The sequence below is a fragment of the Pteropus medius genome, unplaced genomic scaffold (genome assembly GCF_902729225.1).
Source record: "Pteropus medius unplaced genomic scaffold, Ma_sr-lr_union100, whole genome shotgun sequence".
NCBI classification, from domain to species: Eukaryota; Metazoa; Chordata; class Mammalia; order Chiroptera; family Pteropodidae; genus Pteropus; species Pteropus medius.
In genome coordinates this window covers 55,692-80,246 of record NW_024342474.1, presented here as the reverse complement: position 1 = coordinate 80,246, position 24,555 = coordinate 55,692, and the positions used below count along the sequence as shown (strand labels likewise).

The 24,555-nt window shown below is 33.2% G+C and overlaps 1 protein-coding gene and 1 pseudogene across 1 annotated transcript; both read right to left on the bottom strand.

Annotated features, from left to right (window-relative positions):
• Positions 1 to 3,397: 3,397 nt before the first annotated feature.
• LOC120604809 (olfactory receptor 6C2-like) lies at positions 3,398 to 4,333 on the bottom strand. Its single transcript, XM_039865567.1, has one exon. The coding sequence runs from the start codon at positions 4,331 to 4,333 to the stop codon at positions 3,398 to 3,400; it is 936 nt and encodes a 311-aa protein (XP_039721501.1).
• Positions 4,334 to 5,277: 944 nt separating this feature from the next.
• On the bottom strand, positions 5,278 to 23,945 carry LOC120604840 (olfactory receptor 6C2-like; annotated as a pseudogene).
• Between the last annotated feature and the right edge of the window lie 610 nt (positions 23,946 to 24,555).

The following is a 24,555-nucleotide window of genomic DNA, read 5'->3' as shown; positions in this document are numbered from 1 at the left end:
AGGCTGCATAAGGGCTTTTGTGACAGATTGAAATTCCATTTTTTCAGTCAAAGTAAATTTTCACTAGCACTCCTTCCAACAAGTTCAGACCAGGAACTTGGGGTAGTATATCAAAGCTTTGGAGAAGGAACAGATATTGGCCCTAATATAAGTCAAATGTCCTCTGAATACATTTCAAACTTTCAATTATGGAAGGATGAGGAATGGGGCAGAGAATTGAGAGAAACTTTCAAACTATTTCAAATCTACACACGATGCATATCTCCAAAAATCGAGACAGTCTAGGAAGACAGAAAAATCTCCTAGGATCCAGAAAGCTGAAGTGGACTGAAAAGCAAAAAAACTCACCAGTGTGAATAAAAGGGAATGACATCCTTATAATGCTGAAAGGGATAATAATGCAAAACCTTCAATCTAAATTCTTTATTTAGCAAAAATATCCATCAATTATGAAGGCAAAATAAGATATTTTTATACAGAAGAAACAGGTAAATTATTTCCAGTAGAGCTGCTGTAACACAGGAGCTCTAGGCGAGGAACCTGCACCTGGGATATTCCGAAAAAACCACCAGGAGGACCAAAGGAGTGGGACACTCCATCTATTACTCACGAGGGAGGAGAACTCCAATGGTAGCCAGTAGGAGCAGCAAGAAGAAACTGATGCTGGCCAAGAGCAAGCAACATATTATACACACAGGTAGAGGGAAGGATTATCTTACTGGGGGAGCAGCCGCCTTTCTATTCACCTGTGGATGGGAGTGAGATGTGCTCCTGGGTTACAGGAGCAGATAATGTCCATGGGAACAGCAGAACAGTGGCCTTCTCAGGTGGAATAGAGCAAGATGTGCTGCTTGGTTACAGAAGCTGGTTATAGGAGCAGATAAGGTCCAAAAGAGTAGCAGATGATGTCCTTGGGAGCAGGCATTGCCAAGAGTCGTTTGTATACTGCCTTCCTTATGACCGCTGACCAAGCACTTATCTGTCTTCTGAATATGTGGAGGGGCTATGTTCTGAATTAACCTCACAGCTGCACTTACAAGAATGCTAAAAAGTATTTTTTTGTGTGTGTGTTGAAAATATACAATACCAGGTAGAACAAGACAGTCACAAGTGCTACACGATTCCTCTTTTTTGCAGTATTTAAAATAATCAAACTCACAGAAGCAGAGTGGAATGATGGTTGCCAAATCTTTGGATGAGGGTGAAAAGAAGAGTTTTCTGGACCAAGCTACAGTGGTATTCTTTCTTTTGTATATACAATTTGGTGGATTTTGAAATGCAAAACCTTCATGATGTTCCTTCACTGCTTGGTAGATTGTTGATAGCTGGCTCAATGTGCAGGCAAATTTGTTTTGGTAGCTGATGAATATCCAGTTTTCAAATAGGCATGAATTTGAGAATTTTACCATGGTTTTTTTTTAGTAGGATTGAGTACCTCATGTTGGGAGGTGAGAAGATAGAAAAGTTAGAAGTCTAAGGCCAAGGAATAGCCTAGCTACTAGTCCTCAATTTTTATCTTCTATAAAGAGGCTGCATTTTTTTTTTACTCCACAGCATTATTCTCCTTCATTCTTCATAGATTAATTTTTAGTGGGCCTTGCCCTCGCAACAGACAAAATGTCGATACCCATTGTTCTTGTTTCTTCATTTCAATTTTTTAAAATTCTTTCTACTCTGACTTGCCTCTTCTTTATTACTATATATTAAAGTATTAGCTTTTCTTTACTCAATTATGTATTTTATAAATTAGATATTTTTGCAAGATAGTGAATACAATATGTCATTTCTGTAAGGAATTGCAATTTCTAGCATCATAAATTACCATATCAAATAATTATGGTTTTATTTTGAGTAAGTAAATTTGTCTTATCATAAAATTATCAACCTATATTTATTAAAGACTCTTTTGCCATTTCTTGATCTAAACACTGGGGTTTTAAATAAAACAAGTTTTCTTGAGGTAATTTTGATGATTATGTGTGTAATCCTGAAGAAACAATGCATGTGCAATGGAAATTATTGACCTGGACTCCATGAAACAGGACTGAACCCTGGCTTCAACACATATTGCCAGTACTTAATTGTTCCACATCTCAACTTACAGTTTATGAAACAAACAGTAAAAACCAGCTACAGTGCTCTTTAGAGAATTACCTCTTTAAAAAAATATATGATTTATACACATATGTACATGTATACATACATATATAAAAGTAAATATATAGAAATAATAATATTATAACTATTGATAAAGGTAATCTAAATTGATCTCTCAATAAACAACACCTTGTGTTAATTGTGGCCATTTCTTAAAATGTAAATAAAATATAGAATAGTTAAATATTGACTTAAAATCCTTTAAAATATATAGCATATTTTAATCATTTAATATTTAAATTATTTTTTCACATCAGAAATGAGCATTTTTCTTCAATTATTATTTTCTATTTTTTAGGGGTTGTGATTTTAGACACAAAATAAAATCAAAATTTTAGTAAATTTAACTTCACTTTGGGTTTCAATAGTCACATTTTATTTTAGCATTTGAATATTTTTGACAATCTTATTAATTTCTTTAATTCCTCAACTGAAACTACATTTTGCTATTGTACTTATCATTTCATATCCTTTTAAAAAAGAGTTTTCTCTCACATTTATTTAGATAATATTTATTCTGTATAATCTGTTAATCTTTTAATTTTCAGCATTTTGTGTGCATTTGTGTATTTATGAATAAACTCCAGGATCCTAGTTATAAATTCTACTTCCATTTAAAACACATTTGTTTGAGCATGTGTTAATTTTTATTTTCTTTACTTTTCAATTATATCATGTTAATTCTTGTTAATGGCACTATAAAAAGTTTTTTGTAATGTAGGATTAGTGACCTGAATGAGTTCAAGGATACTACCAATTAAAAAAAAAAATCTCTGGAAAAAATAAATCTCTGTCTGGAACTTGATCTTCCAGGAACTCTCAATAAACTTTAATCAATTAAAATTTAAAGCAATATTTAGTTTGGAAGGTTGGAAGAACACCTTAAATCAATTATTTTCTTTTAAGTCCAAGAAAATAAAAAATAAGTTATTTATTTCCTTGTTTAAGTTGCTTTTGTTTTATTTTTCTTCATTTCAACTTTGTAGATTAGAAGTAAAACCAGGCTTACATTTACTAGAAAAATATTATCATCTCTTCTGATTGGGAACTTACCCTCAAAGAGGTTTGCTGGTAGGGGGATTAAAAAAGTGAGCTCATGCTGTTTGAGAAATGTTTGAGAATAAATAAATGTTTGAGAAAATTAACTTGCATAGAGATCAGATCAAAAAGAGACAAAGAGATTTATAGCTTCATGGTTTATGCTTAGCTTGATATTTGATTTCTATCCTTGAATGTTCTCTTATTTCTTTGAGGCCAATGCAATTTTTTTGAAGGAATCACTGAAGGCTTGTCTCACTTGTTTGTTTCTCAGAGTGTAAATGAATGGGTTCAACATAGGAGCAATGGATGTCATTAGCACTGTCACACCTTTATTAATAGCCACTGATTCCTTTGCTGAAGGCTTGATGTAGACAAAGATGCAGCTTCCGTAGGTGATGGAAACCACAATCATGTGAGAAGAACAGGTAGAAAAGGCCCTTTTCCTTTGTTGGGCAGAGGGGAATTTTAGAATGGTCTTGATGATGTGTATGTAGGACAGAATAACACACACAAGTGTCAGAATGAAGGTCAGCACAGCACAGACAATAACCAGCTGCTCTATGAGCCACGTGTCTGAACATGAAATATTCAAGATAGGAGATGCATCACAGAAAAAATAATCAATGACATTTGAGTCACAGAATTTTAAATTTAGAAACAAAGTAAGTGGTGGGAATATGATCAATAAGCCAGCCGTCCAACAACAGAGGACAAGCCTCTTGCAGACTCTGCTGCTCATAATGGTCACATAATGCAGGGGTTTGCAGATGGCCACATAGCGGTCATAGGACATGACAGCCAAGAGAAAAAATTCTGTTACTCCAAAGACATCTGTAAAAAACACTTGAATGACACAAATGTTATATGTAATTGACCTGTCACCTGTTGCTATGTTGTATAAATATCTAGGGATACAAGCAGATGTAAATGAAATTTCTAATAAGGCAAAATTCTGTAGGAAAAAGTACATGGGTGTTTTAAGGTGGGAGTCCACTAAAGTGAGGGTTATGATGGTCAGATTCCCAGTGATACTCAATATGTAAGTGAAAAATAGAAACATAAAAATTGGAATTTGAAGTTGAGGGTCATTGGTTAGTCCCAACAGAATGAAAGTTGTTATTGTATGGTTTTTCATCTCTGAATTTTATTCAATTTCGCGTAAAATTTTAGAGATGTTTCATTTGAATAGAGTGGCATCAAAACCAGGTGGTAATAAACAGTGAGTACTAAAGACAGCAAATTAATTCACATGGAGTTTGCTTTACAAATTAGTAATTGATATTGTCAACACTCTGTTGGACTTTGCTATCCATGGTTTATTTTATTGTTTTGACAGTTTTATGATAGATTTTAAAACATATTTAAAAAAATTGTTCTGCCCTCCCATTTTCTTTTTTTATTTCATAGTTTTAATCTATACCTAAGACTCAAATTTCTTATGTGGGTAGATTACACCCATGAGGTGCTGTGATTCAATAGAAAATTATGATTTCTTCTTATATCTAACATTTCTTATTTCAAAAGTGAATAGTTAAATTTAATAATTTGTTTCATGTCTTTCCATGAAGATTTGGTCATGATAAAATGTAAATATGTAACACCTAATCTGGGATCCATGCACAGGCTCTGTTGATCTATCTGTAAGTTGAATTTTATATTTTGCTACTATGATCAAATGTGTCTATGTTGTTTTGTTTTATTTTTTAACATGTAACTTAAAACGTTCTTGGATGACTCCTCTGACTTTATTTACATTTTTATGCTAGTTGTAATTTGTGCTCAATATCTGCTAGATGTACAGTACTGAGTGTATTTTAATTCACAGTTTTGTTGCTACAGGTGAAGAAATGTTTGGTCCAATGATGTATAGCTGGAAAAAAAAACATGTCTTTTATGCTTTTATTCTGTTTAGTTGTAAGTATGGAAGCTCTTAAAACTTTCTATCAGTATTACTAAGTTCAAAGTCAAATTTAGAATACTAAATATACTCTCCATGCACATGTCTTTGTTGTCTCCCTCAGTCTTAGCCTTAGTGGCAGCACCATTGTGATTAAGAGCAGATCTTTTGTAGCGAGATCACTATTGTTCACTACCTGTCTTTCCGCCAATGTCTGTATGAACTTTGGTAAGTTTCCCATCCTCTCGAGCCTTCAGTTCTTTAATCTATAAAAAGGAGATAATAATATCTATCATAGGCAGCTAAACTGATTTGAAAAGATAGTATTTTTATAATAAAATCTGACACATGGTATGTACTTCATATATGGCAGCTGTTATTTTCTGGATTCTTACAGGTGATTCATGTGACATGAACTCAAAAACACAAAATCCCAAGTAAGCCTTATGCTCTGTCTAACCCACATTTTCTGCATTCTACTCCATTTTCCTCATAATAAAAAAAATGGATTCTATTTGTTGAGAATTTACTATGTGATAGTTCTTGTAGTAAGCACTACACATTGAATACCTGCCTGAAAAACAATCCTCTCCTCTCCTCCCACATTCCGTCTTTACTTACCAGTCAAACCACCTACACACAACTATGTATTTGTGATTTTAACTTTCAGCATCATTTCTACTGGAAAGTCTTGAAACGCTTGTCTATATTGATTGGTCCTCATTTGTGTTCTCATAACAAATAATTAGTACTTCTATTTTAGCACTTCCTCTGAGAAAGTGGTTTTGTTGACATTTGTTGAAACTCACTTTCTGGGATAGTTACAAAAGTAACAATCCTAGACTTATTGTCCATGGTAAGACATATTGTTATTTAAATACATATATTTCTTATTTATTTGCCTACACATTCAAACTTATATTCTGTCCTATTGGATTTCATCTTGAAACTGCTTTGTACTAATTTTATTTATTTAAATTTTATACGTACCTGTATTTAACATTAGGGATTTATTTATTTTTGCATTTGAAACTACAGTTTTGCTAATGAATAAAGTCATGCATACCATGTAACAATCACCTCTTTGCTTATGTTATTACCTTTCATGCTGGCCAAACTGTTAACTGGCATCTCTTCCTTGCTTTAGCTGTCAAGTAGACAAATAGTTATATCTTTCTTGGTGGTTAATTTTTGCTTTCTTCAGGGAATCTGTCAGTAAGACATTTAAACTGGAGATCAATAAATTTGCATATCTGAATTATAATTTTTTCACATGCTATTCATCTTAAAACATATATAAATTTTTTAGACCTCTATAAGATAAATGCATTTATTTTAATTATATTTAATTTCAATCCACTTTATTTGTGTAACCCCAGTTTCTAAATCCCTCTTTATTTTTGTAAGTTCTTATTATTTCAAAATTTCTCCTATATTGAAATAGCTTTATGAATGTACCATAAGTTTTAAATCAACTTTCCACACATGTTTATATATCTCTGTTTTCTACAATTGTTACAATGTCTGCAAAAAGCATCTTTTCATAAACATTGCATGATTTCATAATTCCTGACAATGAAATCTTAAGGAAAAAGGAGGTAATAATTTAAAACTTTTGTATACATTCACCAAGATATAATTTATAAACTTTGTATCATGTTTTCCTTCAACTCACTGTAAGACTGTATAATTGTATCCACAATGAAATGACTACAATGAATCATATGCCTTTTTATAAAGAATATTGACACTTTTATTTGCTGTAGGTTTTGGTGCCCTTGAGCTCCAGCTCACACTTTACACCATGAAATAGCCATGTGTTCAGTCTATATGTAAGGCTTTCATTTCTTTGTCTTATGCAAATAAAGACTCCCCACCCTCCCTCCCAATTTTTTTTCATTTGTGTCTTTAGTGCATATTTTATTATTTATTAATTTATTGGTTGCTATTCTTGTTGTTCTATTTTAATTAAAAACCTTAAAAAGGCGTTCCAAGATTTGAGTCTATTGTGTAAATGAATAGAAAGCAATTTGCTTTTCAATACTGTAGCAAAACTCACTTAACTTGGTATATGAATGGCTGTCATTGTTCCTTTAAAATATTCACTTCCTTCAGAGATTAGAGTAGGATCATCTCTCACTGTATGATTAGTTACTATAGTTAAACCTCAACGTTTACTGTCACATTATTGGAAAAGAGAGATGACAGTGATTTTTCGAAGACACTAACATTCCTAAGAACTGTGGGAACACAGCATAATACCTCCAATAGATCATTTTAACTTAAGGGAAGGATACTCTGTTCAGCCTTCCTAACTTCCTTAATCCATTATTACTCAACCCAGTGGCTCCTAGAGCTTTACATGGTAACATGCTCTTTCCTGGACCCTCAGGGTGGTAGCACTTATTCCAAATATTCTCTATTTATTCCATTCATTAATGCTAGTTTTCAAGAGGCAACGTTTAAGAAAATAGTTTGCATCTTTCAAAGATTTTTATATTTTAAAAAGTATAATGATAATTTATATTATGTTATATATCATAACAATATCATAACAGCATTATGATATTGACAAAATTGGGTGATTTTAATGTAGATATACTTTTTTTTTCTCTTAAAGAGGAAAGTGAGGGTGTGGCAGAGATAACTTCTCACTGTATATAAATTCACATTATCTTCATGTAAATTGTAAAAAGTAGCATTCAAAATTACAACTCAGAAAAACTTGTAGATCTTTAAACAATAATTCAGATATTAATTACATATGATTTTGGTAGATCACATGCAATCAGCTTCTCAGAGAAAATCAACCTATAGATTTATCCAAGATGAAAGTGGATGAAATGACTATTGTACTTACTCTTCTGAGAGTTAATGATAGCTTCAGCTGGTTCTTTAACAACCTATGGGCTCATCTGAGAAAGAGGATCTCTTAGAAAACATCGTGTGGAATTTACTTTGCTCTCAGCTTATGACTCCACTTACCCTGACTGCTGATCTGGGAAGGCCTAGAACTCTGAGTTTTTTCATCTCCAACACCCTGAGAAGATTTTTAAACTAAGAGCTTTATGCTCAGAAAGTATTTTCTAGCTCCCTCTAGGTTGAAAGTAAAATATTGTCCAACTTTGTCTCCCTCTTGCTTTGAAAACATTGATATGATGACTTCTCTGGATAGGACAAGAGGCTTTACACCATTATGATTTATATTTGATTAATATGCTAAACCTCAAACTAAATAATAAACAACTGGGTCCTTGGTGACTCAGGTTCAAACGTTACTAATGAGTCTCCTTTCTAATGAATGTAGGCAAAAATCCTGAAAGATGCAACAGTGGGGGCAGTGTCCTTAGAGGCACTAAGGTGCTATGATAGCCATAGGCACAGGTTAAGATATAACAGTTAAAAACCAGATGGTTAAGAATTCATCTGCCTTTCTTGTATTTCTTTCCTACTATCTACAGAAGCTGAAAGATTACAACTCTATCTCACTTGCTACTTTTTCTCAACCATTAAAAAAGATAACAACATAAAAAAATTAGATAACTCCAAGCAAATAATAATTCTTTTTAATATTTTAAAGAAGTATATGAATGTTTATGAATATTTAAAAAATAAAAATGCTACATCCATCACCCCTTTTCAGCATTTTTTAACATATGGTCATATATGAATTCATGTAAAGATAGTATTCTCTTCTAAAATTAAATTTATAAAGATAACTGGTTAATAACATTATATAAATTTCAAGCATACTACTTTGTAATACATCTGTATGCTCTACTGTATGCTCCCCACCTGAAGTCTAGTCTCTTTCCATCACCTTGTATTTGCCCCATCTTTACCCTCTTCATCCTAATTCATGTAAAGATACAATTTCCTTTCATAATAACTTACTCATGGATGCTACCATACATAGTTTTCACATCAAGATACTTAGACTTCTTTTATACAATAAATACTGATTTGAGTGATCACTGAAGCTTTTCATTTTCCATATTATTTCCTTGGATTAGTCCTGGGCATTTTTTCTTAAACCTTATAGTATATGCTCTAGTAATTTCTTGAGATGTGGGTTGTAAATGGTAATTTTTATTTCATCTTAGATAATAGAGGGAGAAAGGGAGGGGGAGAAAGAGAGAGAGACAGAGAAAGAAGGGATTTTATAATACAGATTGAAAGCATATAGAGCCAAAAGTGACAGAACTAAAGAAAAAATGAACATTCTTGGAGGTTTTATTTATTATTTATCTATCTATCTATCTATCTATCTATCTATCTATCTATCTATCTATCTATTTATTTAAGCAGGAAGTAGCTTATTTTTATTTTTAAGAATTACGTCAGGGTAACATTGGTTAATACAATTATATAATTTTCAGGTGTACATTATAATTTGATATCTGTATATTCTATTGTGTGTTTACCACCCAAAGTCTAGTTTTCTTCAGCTCCCTATATTTGATCCCCTTTGCCCACTTCACCTTCCCCCTACCCACCTATATTTGACCCCCTTTAACCCGTTTACCTTCCCGTTCCTCTACCACCCTCTACTCTCTGGTAACCACTAGTCTATATCCATGAGTCTCTGTTTGTTTGCCTCATTTGTTGCTTTTATGTTTATATCCAACATATATGTGATGTCACGTGATTTTCTACATTTTCTGTTTGGAATATTTCGCTTAGCATGATTATTTCAAGATCCATCCATGTTGTCGCAAATGGCAGTATTTCATCTCTTTTTATGGCTGAATAATATTCCATTGTATATATGTACCACAGCTTCTTTAGCCAATCACCTATAGTAGGACATTCAGTTGTTTCCAAGTCCTGGCCACTGTGAATAATGCTGCTATGAACATTGGTGTGCAAATATCTTTTCGGATATGGATTTTCAAGTCTTTGTGGTAAATATCCAGTAGAGGGATTGCTAAATTATATAATAGATCAATTCTTAGTTTGTTGAGGAACCTCTATACTGTTTTCCATAGTGGCTGTACCAATTTGCAGTCCCACCAGCAGTGTCTGAGGGTTCCTTTTTCTCTGCATCCTCTCCAAAATTGTTGTTACTTGTCCTGTTGATTATAGCTATTCTAACAGATGTGAGATGGTATCTCATTGTGGTTTTGATTTGCATTTCCCTAATAGCTAGTGATGTTGAGCATGTTTTCAAATATTTGTTGGGCATTTATAGGTCCTCTATGGAGAAATGTCTGTTCAAGTCCTCTGCCCAGTTTTTGATTGGATTGTTTGTTTTTCTGTTGTCATTGAGTTGTATGAGTTCTTTCTATATTTTGGATATTAGGCCCTTATCGGAGGCGTTGCTTACAAATATATTTTCCCATTCAGATGGTTGTCTCTTTACCTTGTTGACAATATCTTTTGCAGAGCAGATGCTTTTTAGCTTGACTTAGTCCCATTCATTTATTTTTGCTTTTACTTCCCTTGCATTTGAGGTCAAATTCATAAAATCCTCTTTAAGTCCAAGGTCCTTGAGATTAGTTCCTATGTTTTCTTCTATGTCTTTTATTGTTTCAGGTCTTATATTCAGGTCCTTAATCCATTCTGAGTTAATTTTAGTATGTGGTAATAGACAACAGTCTAATTTCATTCTTTTGCAAGTGGCTTTCCAGTTTTCCCAACATCATTTATTGAAGAGGCTTTCCTTGCTCCAAGGTATGTTTTTGGCTTTTTGGTTGAAAATTATTTGCCTATACAAATGTAGATTTACTTTTGGACTCTTGAGTCTGTCAATACCATGCTGTTTTGATTACTGTCGTTTTGCAGTATAATTTAAGTGATGCCTCCAGCCTTCTTTTTTCTCAAGATGGCTTTGGCAATTTGGGGTCTTTTGTGCTTCCATACAAATTTGATGATTTTTTGTTCTATTTATTTAAAAAATGCCAATGGAATTTGGAGGAGATAGCATTAGATTTGTATAATGCTTTAAGTAATATGGTCATTTTAACTATGTTGATTCTTCCAATGCAAGAACATGGAATATCTTTCCATTACTTTGTATCTTCTTCAATTTCTATTAATAGGGCCTTGTCATTTTCATTATATAGATCCTTCTTATGTTTTGTTAAATTTATTTCTAGGTAAATAAATTATAATAAAAAAAGGTATTTTATTCCTTTTGTTGCAATTGCAAAAGGAATTATTTTTTCACTTCTTTTCTGAGACTTCATTATTGGAGTATAGGAACGCTATGGATTTTTGAACGTTGATTTTGTATCCAGAGACTTTACTGTATTTGCTTATTGTTTCTAGTAGTGTTCTTGTGGAGTTGTTAGGGTTTTCAAAATACAGAATCATGTCATCTGTAAATAGTGACAGTTTGACGTCTTCATTTCCTATTTGGATGCCTTTTATATCTTTCTCTTGCCTGACTGCACTCGCTAGGACCTCCAATGTTATATTGAATAACAGCGGCAATAATGGACAGCCTTGCCTTGTTCCTGATCTTAGAGGGAAGGTGTTTAGTTTTTCACCATTAACTATAATGTTGGCTGAGGGTTTATCATAGGCAGCCTTTATTATGTTAAGATACTTTCCTTCTATACTGATTTTGTTAATGTTTTGATCATAAATGAGTGTTTTATCTTGTCGAAGGCTTTTTCTGCATCTATTGATATTATCATATGCTTCTTATTTTTTAATGTGTTTATGTGGTGTATCACATTAATCAATTTGCATATGTTGAACCATCCCTGTGCCCCTGGAATGAAGCCCACTTAATCATGGTATATAATCTTTTTAATATGTTGCTGTATTCAGTTTGATAGTATCTTATTTAGGATTTTTGCATCTCTGTTCATGGAAGATATTGGTCTGTAGTTTTCTTTTTTTACCAGGGCCCAGTCATCAGGGCAGAAAACAGGTTTTGGTAGCAAGGTGATAATGGCCTCATAAAATGTGTTGGGAAGTATTGCCTCCTCTTTGAGTTTTTAGAAGAGTTTCAGGAAAATAGGTATTAAATCTTCTTTGAATGTTTGGTAGAACTCACTGGTGAAGCCATCTGGTCTTGGGATTATACTATTTGATAGGTTTTTGATGATTGTTTCAATTTCCATTCTGCTGATCAGTCTATTTAGATTTTCTAGTTCTTCTTGATTCAGTCTAGGAAGATTGCATTTTTCTAAGTACTGGTCCATTTCTTCTAGATTATTATATTTGGTGTTATATACTTTTTCATAGTATTCTTGTATGATCCTTTGTATTTCTGCGATGTCAGTCATAATTTTCCCTCTTTCATCCCTGATTTTGTTTATTTGTGTTCTTTCTCTTTTTTCTTTAGTGAATCTAGCCAGGGGTTTGTCAATTTTATTAACTTTCTCAAAGAACCATTTCTTCGTTGCATTTATTTTTTCTATTTTTTTTTCAATTTCATTTATTTCTGCTCTAATTTCGATGATTTCTTTCTTTCTGCTGACTGTAGGCTTCATTTGTTTTTCCTTTTCTAGTTTTTTAAGATGAAGCATTAGGTTGTTTATTTGGGCTCGTTCTTATTTTCAGAGGTAGGCCTGTCATGATATGAACTTTCCTCTCATGACCACTTTTGCCATGTCCCAAAAGTTTTGATATATTGTGCTATCATTATCATTCATTTCTATGTATCTCTTGATCTCTCTTTTTATTTCTTCTCTGACCCAGTTATTCTTCCGTAGCATGTGGTTTAATCTCCATGTATTTGTGGTTCTTCCTGCTTTCTCTTTGCAGTTGATCTCTAGTCTCAAAACATTATAATCAGAGAATATGGTTGGTATGATTTCAACCCTCCTATATTTGTTGAGGCTCTCTCTGTGTCCTAGTATGTGGTCGATTCTTGAGAATGTTCCATGTGCACTAGAGAAGAAAGTATAAGCAGTTGTTTTGAGATAGAAGGCTCTGTAAATGTCAATTATGTCCAGTTGGTCTAATGTGTCATATGAGGATGTTATTTCCTCATTGATTTTCTGTTGGATGATCTGTCCATATCTGACAGTGGGGTATTTAGGTTCCCTACTACAATAGTGTTTTGGTCTGTTTTCCCTTTAGTTCTGTTAGTAATTGCTTTGCATATTCAGGGTTCCCTGATTGGGAACATAGATATTAATAAGTGTTATGTCTTCTTGGTGCATGATTCCCTTTATCATTATTAAGTGTCCCTCAGTATCTTTCTTTACCTTTTTTATTTCGAAGTCCATTTCATCTGATATTAGTACCACTACTCCCTCTTTTCTCTGAATGCCATTTGCTTGAAATATCATTTTCCACCTTTCTTTTTGAGACTATAATTGTTTTTGGAGCTGAGTTGTGTCTCCTGGAGGCAACATATGGTTGAGTTTTGTTTTTTTGATCCATTCTGCAACTCTGTGCCTTTTTATTGGTGCGTTCAGTCCATTTACATTTAGGGTAATTATTGAAATGTGAGGTTTTCTTATAGCCGTTTTATCTTTTGCTTTCTGGTAGCTCAGTGTTTTTATTGCTTCCTTGTCCTTGTTTTTCTGTTTTCTTTATTTTGAGTTTTGCCTCTGTTCCTTCTTGTTTTATGTTATATACTTCAGTTCTGAGTCTTTGGTGTGTGGTTACCATAACGAATATGTAAAGGATAGTTATATATATATATACAGTCATCCTTTTTCTTTTGCACACGCCTTATCTCCAATCCCTTTTGCTAATTATGATCTTTGAGTCCTCCCCCTTTCAGTCATTATTATCTAATTTGTCCCTATGTATGCTGTACATTCATTATCATCTTGCTATAGCAATTCTCTTCTTATTGTGTAATCATATAATGCCCTGTTGTTAGTAAAGTTTGCATGCCTCTGCTTCTATTTGCCTGATAGGCCCAGTCATCAGGATAGAAAGCAGAGAAGCGGGGTGGGACAGCAAACAACAGGTGATTTTTACTGGCCTTGTTTCCAAAACCGAGGCTGAGATGCAGCTCCCAACCCCTGACCCAGAGGCTCCCTCCTCCCCATATCCTCCAAGACTGAACAACTCAGAGCCCCAGGGGAATCTGAGCAAAAGCTGCCAAGACTGAAGCTATTTGCCTGATAGTCACTTTATTCCCAATTATATATTTAAAAATTTTTTTTGTCATTTTTTTTTTAGGTGAACTGATCCCTTTCAGTATTTCCTGTAGTGCAGGCCTCATAGTGGAGAATTCCCTCCATTTTTGTATGTCTGGAAAGGTCTTAATTTCTCCTTGATATCTAAAGAAGAGCTTAGGCTGTAAGTTTCTTTCACTTAATAGTTTAAATATTTGATTCCATTCCTTTCTGGCTTGTAAGGTTTATGCTGAGAAGTCCGACGATAATCTAATGGGTTTTCCTCTATAAGTTACCGTTTTCTTCTCCCTGGCTGCTTTGTGAATTCTGTCTTTGTCACTGATTTTTGGTAATTTTAATACAATGTGTCTTGGTGAAGGCCATTTTGGGTTGAGATCATTGGGTGTTCTGTTGACTTCTTGAATTCTAAGCTCCAGCTCATTCCTTAGATTTGGGAAATTCTCATCCACTGTTTGTCTGAAAATGCTTTCTAGTCCCTGCTCCTTTTCCTCGCCTTCAATAATACTCTTTATTCTTATGTTTCCTCTCTGATGGTATCAGCTAGTTCTTGAATTTCTCTTTCATTATTTTTTATTCTTTGGTTTCTCTCCTCTTCCTTCTGATTTATTTCTAGATCTCTCTTTCCGATATCACCGATCTTTTCCTCCACTTGGTCGACTCTATTTCCCAAGCTCGCTATTTCATTTTTCAACTCTTGTAGTGTGTGTGTGTGTGTGTGTGTGTGTGTGTGTTTATCTCCAAAAAGATCTATTCATTTCATTTTGAGGGTTTCACTCCTTGCTCTATCTAGGTGTTTTTCACCTGAAATTGTTGATATGACTCGCTTTGGAACTCATTGAGTTTTTCAGAAGTTCCATTCTGAATTCTCTGTCATTTAAGTTGCCCATTTCATGTCTGTGTTTATTTTCGGAGATTTTTCTCTTTGTTTCTGAGATGCCTTGTCACCTTGGTTGTTCATGGTGTTCTCTGCCTGGAATTATGGAAATGTATTCTGCATTTTTTTTTTTTTCAGAAAGGAGATTTATTATATAAAGCTCTCCCTTTAGCCTACTGCAAAGAAGTCGCTTTTCTTTTCGTTTCCAGTATTTGGTGTGTAAATCTCTTGGATTCCTGCTTTATATAAAGCTTTAAAAATGCCTTTTTATTTTCTTATTAATATTTAATCACACTCGTTCAGTTTCAGTCCCTGTCAGTTTCAGTAGTGTTTCAGCAACAGTTTCAGTAGTGTTTGCTCAGATTCCCCTGGGGCTCTGTGGTGTTCTATTTTGGAGGGTAGGGGAGGAGAGTCCTCTGGGTTGGAGGAGAGCCTCTGTGGCTCAGCCTTGGTTTTATATCCGTGGCTGGTAAAAATCAACTGTTGTTTTTCTGCTGTCCTGCTTCTCTGTTTTCTGCCCTGATGACTGGGCCCTGCTGTCAGCCGTGTGGAGCTCAAAGTTTTCCCAGGCAGGACTGTTCAGAGAACTCACCACACCTTCTCCTCTCCCCCTCCTCCTACAGGGAGCTCCGGAGGCTGCAAGAGGCAGTTTCTTTATTTCTGCCAGTCTACCGCCTGACATACAGGATTCTGACCTGTGGTAGCTCTTATGCACAGATCCCACACTCAGACATGCTGGTGTACAATTTGGGTGCTTTTTGTTGAGTTTTAGATGTTTGGGTTATTGTTGTTTTAAGGGGAGAGATCTGGGGACGTCTCTCACTTCGCCATGTTTCTCTGAACCTCCTCCATTTTATCTCTTGGAGTTTTTAACACAATTTTCACAGTTATGACAAGGGAAGCAAACCAATAATAAGAATAGATATCCAAATAACTTGACATTATAGTTATACTAGAACAGTAATCCTCAAATTGCCAATATGTGTTCTTTTAAAGTATACATGTAACATTTAATAAAAGAATCCATTTGCAAGGCATAAATGAAGGTCTCAACAATTTTCAAAGAATTTAAATATTACAGAATATAGTTTCTGACTACAGTGAAATCAAAGGGATTGAACTACAAATCGAAAGCAAAAGGATAAATATGAAAATAAAGTGATGTACTTCTAAATAGAGTCAAAAAAACATAATTTAAATTAAAATATATTTTGAATTTAATTGCAATAAAATCTGACATATTCAAATTTGTGGATTACAGCTAAAGCATAGTTTAGAAGGCAAATTATATTTTAAATACATAATTTAGAAAATATATTATATTGAAAACCAGTGTTCATTTTAAGAGGCTACAAGAAGAACAAACTAAAACAAGTAAAGGCAGAAATAAGTAGTATAGAGAATATATAATTGATATAAGATATAAGAAATACATAAGATAAATATAAGATAAAGAAAATAAATACAAATACAAAATTATTTTTTAAAATAAGGTTAATTAAATTGATAATTTTTTTGCAAGTATTATCAGAGAAGGGAAAAAAAAGAAAATTATCTAAACTGACAATGAAAAACAGGAACATCACTACAGACCCTATAGACATTAACAGAATAATAAGAGTATGTCATAAAGAAAATCAAGGCAATAACATGTCAATTTACATAAAATAAACATTTATTTATGTTTATATACAACTGAAAAATTGAGACAAAAGAAAAAATATGAATATTTTAGTATAAGTCTAAATCATTGAATCCATAATTAATAATTTCACAAAGAAAATTCTGTGCCAAATGGCTTCACTAGTACATTCTTCTAAATATTTGAAGAAGAAATAATGCTAATTTTACATAAACTGATTCAGAGAAGAGTAAAAGGAGGAATAATCCTTAACTTGCTTATGAGTACAGCATAACTTTCATGCCAAAATTGGATAAGTTTTTACAAAAAGTTAAATTACAGGTTGACTTATATAATAGTAAACATAAAAATCCTAATATGTATGAATTATAAAATTAAATAGAGCGATATACAAAAAAGTATACACATATTTATAAAGTGAGATTTACTACAGAAATACTAGGTTGGTTTAACCATTGAAAATCAACACATGTAATTAGCAGAATAAAGGAAGGAAAATATGGTCATGTCAATAATTCAGAAGAAAAGCATTTGATAAAATACAATTCACACTCATTATTAAACATTTTCAGCAAACTTGGAATAAAAACAAAATGTGTTAGTGTGATGAAGGGAATCTAGAAAACATCGTACACTGTTTTGAATATTGAAAACTTTTCTATTGACTTAAGGTATATGACAGGATGTCCATTTCCATTATTTCTGTTTATCACTGTTAGAGAGCCTACACAGGGCAGTAAAGAAAAGATAAACAAATACAATGGTCTGGCATTATTTACATATTATTTGTAAACGTATTATTTGTAATATGTATTTGTAAATAATATGTAAATAATGTGTAAATAATATGTAAAAAAAAGCACTACAAGTAAATCATCAGAATTAATTACTAAATTTAATAATTAGTAATTGCTAAATTAAGGAAGTTTGCTAGACAAAGGTCAATATGAAAAAATAATAGTACCTCCTCATGCTAGCAATAAACAATTAGAAAATAAAATTTAAAAAATCCATATAAAATAGTGACATACCAAATGCCTAGGAGTGAATCTACCAGGATACCAAGTAATAAGTCTGTCAATATTGTGCAAGGCCTCTGTATAGTTAAAACTCCGAAATGTTTTTGAAAGTAATTAAAGAAGACACAAATGAGAGTGGGCTATACCATGTTTTAATGGATTAGAACTCTCAATGTTTAAAGACATTATTTTTCCCAAATTGGCCTATAGGTTCCATGCAATCTTAAAATTACTAGAATATTTTACTTCTTTGCAGAAATTGCCAAGCTGTTTAAAGTTTTATGAAAAATAAAATTTTATGAAGAATAAAGGGCCAGAAAAGCAAAGCAAACTTGAGGAAGTGGAAGAAAGTTGTTGGAATTACACTAGTCAATATGAAAACTTATTATAGAACTACTATAAATGAGATGGTATAGTAGTCATTCAAAGATAAATATATCAATGGAATGAAAGGATAAAACCTGAAAAAGATTCACATATGTAACAACGATCATGACAAGGTTGCCACTGAATGCAAGAAGAAAAAGGCAATCTTTTCAATAAATGATGCTGGATATTCACAAAGAAAATAATGATGACTGTTTCCTATTTCAAACCACAGACGAAAGTCAATTTCAGATGGGTCATTAATCTTAATTTGTAAGATGTGTGAATGAAACTCATAGACTAAAACATGATTACCTACCTTCATGATAGCCAAAGATTTCTGAAACAAAAACAGACCTATCAACAACAGAAATTAAATGATAAATTGGACCTCATTAAAATTAAGAACTTTCATTTTTCAAAGTCAACATAAACAACATGTCAAGGCTAGATACAGGTAGAGTAAAATAACTTTAATAAATACCCGTACAAAAAACTGATATATAGAAAATTTGCAAAACTCCTAAAAATTAAATTTAAAAAAGAAATGTAATATAAAGGACAATTATTTGAATAGTCACTTCATGAAATAGGATATCCAATATCCAAAAAGCATATAATAAGGTATTCAACATCATTAGTCATAATATAGCTAAAATTAATAGGTTTGACCAAGGTAAATATTGACAAGAATATGAAGCAATTAAAACCCTAATACATTGCTGATAGGAGAATAAATTGATACTACTTTTGAAAATTATTTGATAGTGTCAACTAAGCTTAACATATGGCTGCCATATAGCCTATCAATTTCACTTCTAGTTTCTATATTCTAAAGATATGAGTACATATGTCTGCCAAGAAACATGTACGAGAATATTCTCTGCTTTATTTATAGTAGTCATATATGGTAAACCATCTAAATATCCATCTACTGGAAATGATTAAATTAACTGTGCTATATTTATGTAATTGACTACAATTTTAAATTAAAAGAGTAAACTAATGCTAACATAACAGCTTGGACAACTGTCACAGACATAATGTCACAGCAAATGAAACCAGACCTAAAAGCGTACATTCCATGTATTTCTATTCATGTGATGGTTAGGAATACACAAAAGTAATCTTTGGCATTATAAGTGAGCATAGCAGTTTCATTTGGGAGGATGAAAGAGATTTCTGAGATGCTGAAAATATGCTGTATCTGGATCTGTGTGACGGTTACCTGAACATCTACACTTAATAAAAATGCATTAAGCTGTGCACTTTGAATTATGTTCTTTACTATAATAATGTTTAAAATGTATTTATGTTTTTTAGAGATATATACTGAAATATAGATGAAATAACATATGCATCTGTTTCAAATAATCAAGTGGGGGTTGGGAGAATGAACCAGTTTGTAGATGAAACGAGATTGGCTATAAATTGATACCCGTTGACACTGATGAATACAGCAGTATGCATCATGAAATTTCTCTATTTATGCAAGTTTAAAATTAAGAGAAATGTTTAACACACAGCCTGCCACAGAGTGAACACTCAGAAATATTTGTCGTTGCTATTAGATTTTTTAAAAACATTTTTGGACATTTCAAGAAATTTGGGAGACTAGTTGTAATTACCCCTGGGGTTGAAAATGGCAAGCATTCCAGAACAAGACCTGTAGGAATATAACTTCTCAGTCTGGTCTCTCAGGTAAATTCTCAGTAGGCCTGAGTAGCAGGGGACTTTCATTCCTGAAAAGCAGGACTCCTCCAGCATCTTGTCTCAAGACAGGTGAGGGGTGTTACTACAATCTAAATTTCTAGTAACCAAAAGTTTCTAATAACTTAGTAGTCATTAAGTCCACTGATCTCTTTTTGGAAACACCCAACATTTGTCAGATCAGGGATTCAGGACAAGGAGAATATAATTCATAGCATAGTCAATCTGGGAGTAAGGGCATGTATTAGGCCAATTAAAGAAATGTGAGAAGGTTGGGCAAAGATGCAAAATGATGTGGAAAAGAGGTAACCAGAGAGTCAAAGCTTTTGAACTGGAGTTAATTCTGTAGAACAATTGATACAATGAGTTGCCAAAAAACTGCCTGTATTAGAAAGAGCTTCTCAAGGTCTCTGAGCTCATTTCACTTAGCTGTCCTTCCTGCCTACTCAATGCCAATGAGTGCTGCTCTAAGAAATTGCATGGCTCAAATATTCAGATTTCCATTACTTATGTTAATTTATGTATATTTAAAAGTTCAACTGTTTTTAAAAGCAAATTTTAGTTATGCTAACGATCACAGCATTTATATTTTCATTTAACAGGTTTTTTTTTTTTTTTTTTTTTTGGTTTTTAACCCATAGATTAATTTCAATTGCCCATTATCAATCTTATGTTAAAAAGGCATATTGCATTTTATAGCTTGAGCATACTGTGAGCATTTTTTATTATTTAAATGTTACTTATGCTGATTGCATTCCATGTAGAGTTTGCTTGAGGAATTTCTTAAATATATCATTTTGCTAAAATGGTACTCCAAAAAGGCCTCCTTAAGTCAAATACAGAATTTTGGGTCAAATAATCAAAATTTGAATTCTGAGTCCACTATTAACCAGCATTGCTTAAATATCTGAAGGATTCCAATTAAATTATAATGTGGGCCACATATGTAATTTAGAATTTTCTAGTAGGTATATGATAAAATAAATTAATTTTAATAATATATTTTATTTAATTAATATATCAAAATATTATTTCACCTGTAATCAATATAAAATTATGCTTGAGATATCTCATAATCAAGTTCCTTGAAATGTCATTGAAATCTTGTTTTACTTGCTTGTTTCTCAAGATATAAATGAAGGAGTTTAAGAAACAGCTCACCACTACATAGGAAGTAGTGAGCAGTATACACCCTGATTAATATTTCTATTGTTGACAGTTTAATGTAGACGAAAGTACAGCTTCCATAGGTTTACGTTGAATTGTAGTCATTTCTGTGCCTAATTTAAATACACGCCACGTTTTTTACCTGTTTTCACATTTTACTTGTTTTTACAACCTCCTAATTATTTTAGTTTCTCAACAGTCAATGCACAGAGTTATAGCTAAAGGTATATAAACAAATAAAGATATAGGTATATAACCATTTTCACTACAAATTTACTTGTCTTTTAAAAAGAACTCTTAGCACTTTTACTTTACATGTTTTCTGTTCAGATTAACCTGCTAGTGTGTGAATTTTCGAGTATTCGAAATTGTAGAAGCCTACATTATATAATTCAGCTTCTACGTTGATATAAACATGTGCAATAGTTTCCTTTATTTTTCCACTTTAAAATGTTTTTGCTGTTGTTTGCGATGTTTATATTTTATTTAATGCACTGTTCACACGTATCTTCTAAAATATGTCATACGAGGGCAAGAAAATTGCAGGTTTTCTATTCTATCTTTAGTGCCTGAAATGATACCTGGCATCAAAACGGCTCTTGAAAGCTAGAATTGGGAAAAGCAATAAACATAATTATTCTATCCAAAATATACAATTAACTTACGATTCTGCTTATTTTGTCTTGTTTCGTTTGCAGTTTTATAAAGCCTTGTTAAAATGTGAAATTATTCTTTTCTTTCCTGGAAATATGTTATATTATCTTCTTAAGACAGCTTTCTAAAATAGTTTCCTTGCCAGAAAAGGAATGATTTAAAAATCTAAAGATATGTACTTAGGAACTACTGATCTTTTTATAACAACATGATTCCTCTACACTAGCAAATTCCATTACTTCTTTAAGAACAATGTAATTCTTTTGATTGAGTCATTGAAATCTTGTGTTACTTACTCATTTCTAAAGGTGTGATTGAAAAGGTTCAGCATAGGAGTGATGGAAGCAGAACTGCTACACCCTTATTAATCGCCACGGATTCTTTTGAAGAAAATACAGCTTATAAGATGATGGAAAAGACAATCATGTGGGAAGAACAGGTAGAAAATGCCTTTTTCTTTGCTGGACATAAGGGAATTATAAGATAGTCTTGATAATGTATACATAGGATAGAAGTTTACATACCAGGGTCATGATAAAGGTCAACACAGCACAGACTGTAATCACCTGCTCTATGAGCCATGTTTCTGAACATGAGATCTTTAGAAGGGGGACTATATCACAGTAAAAATGGTCAATAACATTAGGGTCACAGAATTCCAGATTTAAACTCAGGCTGAGTGGAGGAATTATGATCGACAAGCCAACTGCCCAGCACCAAAGGATAAGTCTTCTACAGACCCTGTGACTCATGATGGTCACATAATGCAAGGGTTTTCAGTTTTCTGAGTAAGAGTGAATTTTCACTTGCAACTCTCTCCCACGAGTTGACCCCAGGTACTTGAGGTAACATATCAAAGCTTTGGAGAAGGAATACATATTGTCCTTAATACAAATCAAATGTCTTCTGAAGATATTTCAAGCTTTCAAGTACAGAAGAATGAGGGACGGGGCAGAGAACTGAGAGAAACTCTTTTAAAACATTTCAAATCTACACAAGATGCAGATCTCCAAAAATTGGGGCAGTCTTAGAAGGCAGAGAAAGATCTAGGAGCCAGAAAACTTAGTGGACTGAAAAGCAAAAAAAACTCACCAGTGTGAAGAAAATAAAACGGCATTCTTACAATGCTGAAAGGGACAACAACTAAAAACTGTCAATCTAAAATTCTTTATTCAGCAAAAATATCCATCAATTATGAAGGCAAAATAAGACATTTTATACAGAAAAAAACGAATGAATTATTTCTAATAGAGCTGCACTTACAAGAATGCTACATAGTTCTTTGTGTTGAAAATATACAATACCAGGTGGAACAAGCCTGTCATAAATGCTGCATGATGCCACCTATATGAAGTATCTTAAATCTCAAACTCACAGAAGCAGAGTGAAATGGCATTTCCCGGAGGCTGCAATTTTTATTCCAGAGCATGATTCACCTCTATTCACTATAAATCTTTAGCGGATCTTGCCCTGAGAATCAGCAAAATACTGATACCCATTTTTATTTCTTTGTTCCAATTTTTAACTCTTTCTACTCTGGATTGCCTTTTAAGAAACATTTACCTCTTATTACTATATATTAGAGTATTAGTTTTTCTTTATTCAGTTATATATTTTAAAAATTAGATATTTTTGCAAGATAGCGAATACAATATGTCATTTCTATAAGGAATTGCAATTTCTAACATAATAAATTATCATATCAAATAGTTAACCTATTTTTATTTTGAGTAAGAAAATTTGTCCAATCATAAAATTATTAACCTATATTTGTTAAAGATGTTCTTGCCATTTCTTGGTCTAAACATTGGGTGTTTTAAATAAATTAGGTTTCCTTGGGATATTCCTTGGGGTAATTTTGATGATTATGTGTGCTATCCTGAAGAAGCAGTGCCACGTCCAATGGAAATTATTGACCTGGACTCCATGAAATAGAACTGAACCCTGGCTCCAACATTTACTATTATTATTTAATTTTTGCACACCTCAGCTTATGAATCTATGAAAGAAAAAATAAAAAACAGCTACAGTGCTCTTTGAAACATTATCCCATTAAAAATATGTAAATAATTTTACACATGTATACATACATACACGTATAAAAGTAAATGTATATTGAGATAATAATATTATCGCTATAGAGAAAGATAATCTAAATTGATCTCTCAGTAAACTACATCTTTTGGTTTTTTTTTTGCGGTATCTTAAAATTTAAATAAAATGTAGTAAAATAGTCCTGCTTGCTCTGAGCACCAGCGCCAGGTCAGCTGCTCTGGGGGTACCAGGGACTTATAGGAGGACACTGAGTTGTCGCAGCGAGGGCCGGAGGTGAAGTTGTCTCCTGGACAGTGCTGGCAGCATCCATCGTTCTTCTATTGAGCCCTCCCCTGAATCGGTGTAAGGACTCAGCTCAGCCATAGCTGAGACTTCATCGAACTGGATAACAGAGTCGCTCTTCCCAGAAGATTCCCTGAAACTCTGCCTCCCCCAACTCCCAGGCCCACTCGAGCTACATCCATTTGGCGAGTCTGATGCTCCTTGCTGAGCCAACTCCAAGATTTACACTGGTGGCAGCTGACCTTGGTTTATGGCATGGCCTTTTGAGGCAACCATAAGCACAGCATCCATGGGTTGCTTGCTGAATCTTAATAGGTGGCTCCAGAAGCACACAGGCTGGGGCTAAACTTGGCCTGCAGCTGAACTCCTCTCAAGACTGTGCCACTGGACACCTACTACACAAAGCCACGCTAATAAGACTGGAAGACTCAGGAGCTTTGCTTAGTCCATAGAAACAGACAGTGAAAGGCAGCTAAAATGGGAAGACAAAGAAGCAGAAACCATATGAGAGTACAGAACAGAGATCCAGGGATAATGGGATCAAACAATTTAACAGATGCAGAGTTCAAAACTTTGGTTATAAAGATGTTCAATGAACTTAGGGGAAGAGTAGATGAATTCAGTGAAAACTTTAACCA